General features: G+C 51.8%; 1 protein-coding gene across 3 annotated transcripts in view; it reads left to right on the top strand.

Moving 5' to 3' along the window:
* The window catches only part of St6galnac4 (ST6 N-acetylgalactosaminide alpha-2,6-sialyltransferase 4), an 11,860-nt gene extending 3,952 nt beyond the window's left edge, over window positions 1-7,908 (top strand). Inside the window, exons 3-6 of one of the 3 annotated variants that reach the window (XR_003709940.1) lie at window positions 2,716-3,128; window positions 4,489-4,596; window positions 5,893-6,802; window positions 7,357-7,908. Coding sequence is in view for 2 of the 3 variants with exons in the window: in XM_028757142.1 (XP_028612975.1) it covers window positions 2,716-3,128; window positions 4,489-4,596; window positions 5,893-6,082 (711 nt within the window). In the remaining variant the exon portion in view is untranslated. Of the gene's footprint in view, window positions 1-2,715; window positions 3,129-4,488; window positions 4,597-5,892 lie in introns of all 3 variants that reach the window. The other 2 variants (XM_028757142.1, XM_028757144.1) reach the window with 2 other exon arrangements.
* Window positions 7,909-9,460: the final 1,552 nt, after the last annotated feature.

The raw sequence follows: 9,460 nt of genomic DNA, 5'->3' as shown, positions 1-9,460 counted from the left end.
CCCTCCCTCCCTCCCTCCCTCCCTCCCTCGCTCTCTTTCCCTCCCTCTCTTCCTTCTCAGGGTCTGAGATTGGACTCATGTCCCCTGACCCCTCTCCCCGGCCTCCATTTGTTTTTCTTAAGTGGGAAATCCAGGTTTTGAATGTCAACACCTATGCCTTTCCCTCTTGTAATGCGGGAAATCAATTGGCCCTGTGAGGCCGATCTCAGGACCCTTGATGGGGCCGATGGTCACGAGAAAGAGAGGATGGCCTGCCAGGACAGGCCCAGACTGAGGGCACAACAAGGAAATATTTTTGTTTTGTCTTTTGTTTTTTACTTTTTCAGGAGAGGGTCTCACATAGCCCTGGCTAGCCTGGAATCTGCCATGTGGCAGGTGACTTTGAACTGATTGTCTGTCCAAATGCCCAAGTCCTGCCCCCACTATTTTTTTTTAAAATACTGTAGTACAGAAAATGGATTTATGAGTTCTTAAATCAACATCTTATCAAAAAAAAAAAAGGACCAGAGTGGGATTTCACAATGTCTTTTATTGAGTGGAACAAATCTTTACATGGCTCTATAAACAGGAGTTCCTCCAGGTGAGGGCCCAGCACTTTGGTCGGAGCCTTAACAATCTTCGCTGAGTGTGTGCATTCGGGCTGCCTGGTGTCTGCCTCTTGGGTGGTATAACAAATAGGAAACAGGGCCCATAATGGGCCTGAGGCCTGGGTAGCAGCTCACATCTGCAGTTCCAGCACCTAATTCCAGGACAGTCTCTGTACACAAGACCTTGTCTCAAAAGAAGCAGGGTGGGATCTGGAAATGGATCAGTCGTAAAGCCAGGTTGGCCTGGCAACTTGCTGTAATCCTTTCTTTGTGGAGGCAGAGATGGGCTCCTCGGGGTAGATTAGCTAGCCAGACTAGCCAGAGCAGGGTTCTTGGTATATACTGAGAGACCTTGTTTCAAGATACATCCTGGCAAATGATCAAGGAAGACACTAATGTATCAACCTTGGGCTTCCACCTGGATATGTATCCACACAGCATGTAGGTGTACAAGTTGACAGATTATAACAGAGTTCACCAGTTACAAGGAAACAGTTCAGGGCCTCACTATATAGCCCTAGCTGGCCTGGGACTTGCTTTGTAGCCTTGGCTGCCTGGATCTCACCAAGATCTACCTGCCTCTGCCTTCTGAGGGCTAGAATTAAAGACTTAAGCCACCACGCCCAGCCAGTGAGTTTCCACAGACGTAGGAGAGTATGACTAGCCTTCACCGTGGTGACACAGAACTCTTTCTGTCACTCGCAGAGGTCCTCTGTGCCCCTTTGCAGCCCTCTCTGGCTTTTAGAAGTGCTAGGAGGGGCTTGAAGCTTGGAGAGGTCATTTTTCCGCTCCACTGTGGTCGAGCTTCTTGACTTGGGCAGCCTGTCCCCAAGCCCATCCTGTGTCCCCAGCTCCTTATTTCCTTGTACCTTTTCTACTGTGTTCTCACAAGAAGGTCAAGCAGGTGTTTTTACACCCACTTCCCAGACGAGGGGCAACACCGCCTTCCCCACCTTGAGGCCATAGTACTAGGAAGAGCTGGAGCCAGGATTCAGGCTGAGAACCAGACTACCAGAACTGGCATGGGCTGGACATGGAAGACCCCTCTTACTGAAGACCCTTCTATTAAAAACTCAGTACAGTCTGGGTTAGGCTTGGGCGGGGCAGGAAGGGGCCTAGGTGATTCGGAAGAGTTTGCAGTTCCTGTTTACTTAGCAAATACATGAACATGCAGTCAGTGCCAGAGACCATTCTAAAGGCTTTATAAATATTTGATCTTGTAACTTTAATAAGGTCCCAGTAAGGTAGGGACATTTTAGGGCTTGGGGACAGCAACAGTGCTGGATGGGCTCATAAGGAAGCCTTGGAAGGTCGTTGTCCTGTGTCTGGCTTGCCAGGTGGGCAAACATGGCAGTTGCCACCTACAGCCCCAGCATTTGGGAAGTTGAAGCAGAAGAAATGCCACAAGTCCAAGGCATGCCTGCGTCAGAAAGTGAGACTTTATATTACAAATGAAAACTGGGGCTGGCCAGGTGACCTAATGGGTACAGGCACTTGCCACAAAATCTGATGACCTGTGTTCCCCCCATGGAACGCACATGGTGGAGGTGACTGACTCAAGGAAGCTGACCATGGACCTTCACACGGGTTCTGTGGCATGTGTCCCACCCCGAAAAGCAAAAACCAAAGCACCCTGGGGCCTGGGGAGGGGGTTCAGTTGGTTACACTGATCCATGAAGCATGAGTACTCAAATCCAGTCTTGAGCGTCCATGTAAGAGCCAGGCACCCAGCATGCACCTGTAATCGCATGCTGGGAAGGCAGACACAGTGAGGCTGGGGCTGCCTCGCCAACCAGTTTAGCAGAATTAGCCAAATCCTGGTTCAGTGAGAGACTCTGTCTCAAGAAAATAGTGATTGAGGAAAGCACCTGAAGTCAACCTGTGGCACGTGGCTGTGCCCCCATGCACGCAAGTGCACCCACACCTGTGCACACAAGCATGTACACACACAGATTTAAAGAAACTAAAACAAAACAAAAAACCACAGTAGATCTTAGTTCTAGGAACTGATCCAACTATCAGACAGGTTAGTGGGCATGACGGTGGTTGTGGAGAGGTGAGGGGGTGGACGAGTGGATAGCAGCTTGTGTGGAGGGTGCCTGATCTCTCTCTGCTTCCCTCTCTGTAGCCGCTTATCCGAGAACTCTGCCACAGCTGTGCGGTGGTGTCCAGCTCCGGTCAGATGCTGGGTTCTGGCCTGGGTGCCCAGATCGATGGTGCAGAGTGCGTACTACGCATGAACCAGGCTCCCACTGTAGGCTTTGAGGAGGACGTAGGCCAGCGCAGCACTCTGCGCGTGATCTCGCACACAAGTGTGCCGTTACTTCTGCGCAATTACTCACACTACTTCCAGCATGCCCGAGACACACTGTACGTGGTGTGGGGCCAGGGCAGGCACATGGACCGGATGTTGGGCGGCCGCACCTACCGCACATTGCTGCAGCTCACCAGAATGTACCCAGGCCTGCAAGTGTACACTTTCACTGAACGTATGATGGCCTACTGCGACCAGATCTTCCAAGATGAGACGGGCAAGAACCGGTGAGCTGGGAACCTCTGGCATCTGGAGCTTGCCTTCTCTAAAAGCCTCTTTCTTCTAGGAAGTGCTTTAAGGTCTGAGGTGATCTCTGAGGTCCATTCCAGATAACTGAAGTAAGAGTTACTTCAGGCTGCGGATGTGGCTCTGTTGGCAGAATGGTTGCCAAGCATGCATGAGGCCCTGGGTTCCATCCCTAGCACTGAATGAACTGGCCTTGCATGCCTCTGTAATCCCAGCACTCAGGATGTAATCTCATCACTCAGTAGAGGCAGGATGGTTAGGAGTTCAAGGTTATCTTGAGCTACCTAGGGAGTTCAGTTCAGTTAAGCCTGGGCGACATGAGCCTGTCTCAAAAATGAGCAAAAACAAACAACCAAACCAAACCAATAACACCAACTGTCTTTGGGTCTAAGGCTCTGAGCTGAGCATTCTATGTCAGATGAGCATTCTACATCAGATCCCTCAGGACTTCCAGAGGCACCTCACTACATACCTGTCCCCTGTCCCTCATCCTCAGATGTTCAGACTTGTCCCCAGCTGCAGTACCTTGCACATGCTCTGTTCCTTTTGCCTAGAACATTCTTCCAATGTTCCTGCAATTGGCCTCTTCTCGACATTCTGGTCTGATAAACTACCACTTCCTCAGGGAAGCCCTCCCTGACCATCCCCTCTGCAGGAGTGGCCTGCCCTGGCAGTCTGCGTCTCAAGCCTTTTCCAGTCTCTTTCACAACTGACACCATGTGACATTACACTGTTTATGTGTTTCCTCCCTGAAAGTGTTAGCTCCAGGTGGGGCAGGTGCTGGCTGTGCTCAGCTTGACTGGGTGAGCTGGCCTGTACCCTCAGGAGAAGCAGAGGGGGTGACCTTCTGCTTGGAGGGCACCCAGAGCTGCCACTCAAGAGAGCTGAGGCCTGGGGTTGTCACAGCCCCTTTACCCAGGTGGGCTGGGTGAGGGCGGGGTGAGGGCGGGGTGGGCAGGGCTGGTGGGGTTCCCTCTTCAAAACCACCTTCAAATCTCCACATTTTACAGTTGGGTCACTGAGGCTGAGAGTTTCAAGAGTGAGTTGGGTGCCCTCGGGAGAGGCAAGGCTAAAATGGAAGACAGCTCCCTCGATTTTACCCACTGCACTTTCTTGCACCTGCGGGCTCCACAGGTCAAGTTCTCTAGGACCCCGATGCCATCCTCTGCTCAGGCAGCCAAACTGAACAGGCCTGGGTTTATATCCAGCTCCACCTCTGACCCACCACGATGGCAGGCTGCCTCTCTGCTGCTTCCCATCCTCCCCGGGACCCCTTTCTAGTCATCAAGTCGGAGTAGGGGATGTGGTTGGGGACCACTGACCGTATCTCATCCTCCTCAGGAGACAATCAGGCTCCTTCCTCAGCACCGGTTGGTTCACCATGATTCTGGCCCTAGAGCTGTGTGAGGAGATCGTGGTCTACGGGATGGTCAGCGATAGTTACTGCAGGTTAGACTGGCGCCCAGGCTGGGGGGAGGGGGGAGGGAAGGAGGGGGGCAGGGAAGGAGGGGGGGCATGAGGCTGTGAGCCAGAGGGTCTGTGAGCTGTATGGGTTTCATGACACCCCCAAGGGCAGGCTTTTGGGAAAAAGTGTAACCTTTAGCTGGGCATAGTAACCTCACTTAGGAGGTGGAGACAGGAGAACCAGGATCAGAGCTAACCTTGGCTTCACATCAAGTTCAAGGCTACCCCCTCCCCCACCAGCTTTTGAGAGCCTTTCTAAAAAACTCAAACCCAAACAAAGACTTGTATATCTCTCAGATCAGTGAACCATCCCAGCCAGTGTATCTAACCTTGAGACATTGCTACCTGACCTTGTCAAATACAGAGTTCACACTTAAGAACCAGGAGGTTGTGCACACAACTTTAATCCCAGCACTCAGGAGGCAGAGGCAGGCAAATCTCTGAGTTCAAGGCCAGCCTGGTCTGCAGAGGGAGTTCTAGGATAGCCAGGGCTACACAGAGAAACCCTGATTCAAAAAATAAAACAAACAACTCCCCAGGACCCAAATGGTAGAAAGAGAACCGACTCTCACATCCCACGTCTTTTGACATTGTGGTAGCTTCTTACCTACTCACGCCCCCCCACACACACACAAATAAAAAAAATGCAAAAAAAGTTAAGTTGACAAAAAGACTTGGCAAAGTGGGCCTTGAGTTAGACTCACCTGATAAAGTGCTCACCCCGGGAGCCTATATCTATTTTAATAAAACACTACAGATAGATTTAGTTGTGGCATTACTTAAATACTGGGAGTTCATTCAGATAGGCATATGGGATTCTATTATAATAATGTTACATTCTTATATTTCAATATTACTATAAGTAAAGAGTCTGGGAACGGCTCCAGGCTTCACCCTTTCCCTTCAGAACCCGTGTCGTAGGTGTATGAGGGAAATGGTAGGGTTAGGCCGGGTCCCTGCTGGCCAGCACAGTACTAACCGGCCGGTGGGCATGCAGAGCTGACTGCTCGGGGTATGAGAGTTAGGCGCCACCCCTTTCTGCGAGTTTATCCTCGAGTCAAAGACTCCGATTTCAGATGGTCTGTTGTAGGGGTGCCTTTCTGTTCACCCAGCTTGCAAGAAGCAGTTTCTGAGTCCTGGCCCGTGGGCTCCTCACCTGCTGGCCTCTGCCATCTGTCCAGATTCGGGTATCCCATGCCTAGGCAGCTGAGGCATAGTCCCGGAGGCAGTCTGCTCTGAGGCCTTGTGTCTGTTCCACCTGACCCTGTTCCCTCCCAACAGTGAGAAGAGTCCCCGCTCCGTGCCCTACCATTACTTCGAGAAGGGCCGGCTAGATGAGTGTCAGATGTACCGTTTGCACGAGCAGGCACCAAGGAGTGCCCATCGCTTCATTACTGAGAAGGCTGTGTTCTCCCGCTGGGCCAAGAAGCGGCCCATCGTGTTCGCCCACCCGTCCTGGAGGGCCAAGTAGTTCCTGTTGCCAGTGACTGCTAGGCCTGTGACCCATTCCAGGCCAGCATGGCTCCAATATAAACATTTGTGACTTTCACCTTCTACCTGACACCAGGTGGAACCTGAGGTCTCTGTTATCCAACACTGGGTATACTTGGAGGAATCTCAGGCCTTGTGACTTGAAAGGCAGTTGAGAGGGTGCCATTTATATCACCTCTGCCCTCAGGAGAATCCACGTCTTCATCTTGGGGTTTGTCCCACTTCCAGGTTTAAGTGGCCTTTGCCCTGGGGCCGATCAATGGTCCCACCTCACCAGCATTATGACTTTGTACCCCTCTACCTATCTCCAGCCACATGGTGCCACATTCTCAGGCTGGTGGCCCTGGTTGGTGCACCCTGGAACTTGGGATTTGATGGGTGTGAGGGCGGATGAGCATCAGCCTCCCAGGACTGTCTCAGGAGTGTGCCGGTAAATGTGTATTTTCTGGACACTGTGTCTCTGTGGTAATGGATGTGGGATAGGGGTTAGGACACAGGCCTGTAACCTGTTTCCTGGAGGGCAGACGGAGCTCTCCATCCCTTCTCTAGGCCCACAACTGTCAGCTCTTCCTGAATCGTCTGGACATCAGTATCCCACAAGCCTGGGCTTCTTATGGTCTGACCACAGGACTATGCTGGCCCAGGAGAGCCACTGTGCCCTCACTTAGCAAGCACAGAGGAAGGCCTGGGAGGACTCAGGGTGAGAAAGAAATTCCACCCATCGCCATTTTCCTGCCCCATGAGTCAGATTCCAAAGTCTTTGCCAGTCAGGCCGTCTCTTAACTGTGGGAATTGGTTCCTCTGTAAAACAGAAGGCAGAATGCAGCTTAGGGTGGGCACTGCCAGGGAGGAGTAGTCTGAGGGCCAGCTCTTTCTCTGAACTTTGCTTTTCAGAACCAAAACAACCACCATCCTGCTGTGTGATGCTGCCCTGAGGAGGGAGCGGGGCTCATTACAGATGATGTGTGTAGTCCGAGCTAGCTTTTGTGAGGTGGCTGAGCTAGGATGCTGTCAGACTTGAGAGCTCACTCCCCAGGCTCTGCCCCCTTCCCCCTCTGGAAGACTGAAGAATGGAGCCCTGGGCTTTATCGCTCGCTCAGCTTCAGAGCTCAGGGCCCTCAGGGTGTAACCTGTGCAGCCCTCAGAGCCCTGTGCTTAGTTTAATCTCTCCTGCTACAAATTTGAAATTCCTTATTTTTGGTCTTGGTTTTTAACAAGGAACTTCACAGTTTTCTTTTGTACCGGATCCCACAGATGACAGAACCTGCCCTCCTGAGGACTCCAGAGGCCTAGCCCACAAATGACAGAACCTGCTGTCCTGAGGACTCCGGTGGCCTAGCCCATGCTCCCTCCTACCCATTTTCCCAGGAGTGGCTAGAGACCTGGCACCTGGCCCACAGCCCTTGTCCCCAGTGTCCGGTGGCCCAGAAGCTCAAGTAGAAGGGCCAGCTGAGAGGGAAATCTCTGAGCCAAGGATGCAGGCTGGAAGCCAAACTGTTTCCTCAGGCCTAGTCATGCTGAGGGGCTCTGGGACTCTGGTAGCATCAGTGGGTAGTGGGTGAGACGGGGGTCCTGCCAGCAGACCTGACCCCACTTTCCCAGGCAATAAAGACAGTAGAATAGTTCCTACCTCACAAAGCTGTATGAGTTTAGAGGATGCGCCCGGGGCTTGGAACACACTTGGGTCTCAGTGTCCAGAAGCCACCATTTAAGATGGGGTAGTCCTCCGCCTGGGCGGTCCTGTCCCACCCTGGTATAGGTGGTATCAATGCAAACTAGTAATTAATAATAAAGTTCTCATCCTAATGGGAATAGTTTCTTCTGGTACCATTTTGAATGACTGTGCCCAGGAACAGAGATTCATGTTACCCCCAAATTCCATGTTCCAGTGCGGAAACAGTTTCATGAAGTTTTATAGTTTTACTGAACAAAGAAAGTCATGAATCCAGGCAAGTTTAAAATACATCAGTGGGGACATAGAGAGGCGTATAAGGCAAGATTCGGAAAGCTTTCCTATGGGCCTGAGATACAGCTTTGGGGCAGTAGAAGCCAGTGGTCTGCTACATTAATGGCTTTCAAAGGTTTTTATCTGTTAGCTGTAGGATGTTCTACAAAGATAGTCAGGAGATGGACGTTTGAAGCTACAGCTAACCCAAGATATACCGATTTTGGCAGTGGGCCGTCTCTATAGGCATGGCTTCTTTCTGGGACTTTTCATTCATGGTAGTTGGCCAGCTCTCCATCCCATTAGAAGTCTCCGCACCTGTGCCCTCGCCATGAATGTCCAGTGTCAGACCCCTGGTCCTGATGGGATCTAAACTATTCCTTTCTGAGAGTCAGTCTTCCTGTTTTCCAGCTACCAGGAAATGCTGGCCCAACCCTAAGGCCCAGCATACAGAAATGTTTCTGTCCTGGCCCTGCCTCTGGGTGAGGTGTTTACTGCTGGGCTGGCCTGAACAAATTGTATTTCTCAGGGAAGCTGTCAGCCACTTCCTCCAGGCACACAAAGATGCTCTCTGACAGGTCTGGTTGTTGGCACAGGGTCCACTGAAGAGTCCACAATGAGGCTGAGGACTGGGCCTAGTACCTGCTGGAAGGTGAGTAGGGGGTAGGAGCCTTGAGGCGGTGTGGGGGCCACTGGGGTTTACAGGCTCTGACCTCTTGTGTTCCTTTCCTTCCTCCGGTTCCTTTGTCTCCACCGCTTCCATCTAAGCCCAGAGAGGAAGCGAGGCAGGTTTCATAGCTTCAGGTGTCTTAGGACTCCTTCCTTGGGGATCTTGGCTGGGGTATGAGTGTCTCTATGGTGTCTATTCCGGGAGAATGGAACCCCACGCTTACGGGGAACAGTTGGCACCCTTGTCCAGCCCCTGTCCTTGGAGACCCAGGTACTTCCAGTTCATAACCACTGCACCGGGCTCAGCTTAAAGTCTCCATCTCCTCTGTAGAGGTTGAAAGTTGGAATCCCCAGGCCTGGCTTCAGCTGAGCCCAGCCGGGTCTGTCTGCGGAACAGAACTGTTATTATAAGTTGGGAGCTAGTCGGGCAGTGGTGGCGCACGGCTTTAATCCCAGCACTTGGGAGGCAGAGCCAGGAGGATTTCTGAGTTCGAGGCCAGCCTGGTCTACAGAGTGAGTTCCAGGACAGCCAGGACTACACAGAGAAACCCTGTCTCGAAAAACCAAAAAACCAAAACAAAACAAAAACAAAACCTATAAGTTGGGAGCTGAGGGGCTGGAGAGATGGCTTAGCAGTTAAGAACACTGACTGTTCTTCCAGAGGACTGAGGTTTGGATCCCAGCACCCTGATGGCCGCTCTGGGAGCTGAGGGGCTGGAGAGATAGCTTAGCAGTTAAGAACAC

The sequence above is a fragment of the Grammomys surdaster genome, unplaced genomic scaffold (genome assembly GCF_004785775.1).
Source record: "Grammomys surdaster isolate TR1022 unplaced genomic scaffold, NIH_TR_1.0 126133, whole genome shotgun sequence".
Lineage (NCBI taxonomy): Eukaryota > Metazoa > Chordata > Mammalia > Rodentia > Muridae > Grammomys > Grammomys surdaster.
Note: the sequence above shows the minus strand (reverse complement) of the source record. Positions and strands in the feature narration are given on the sequence as shown.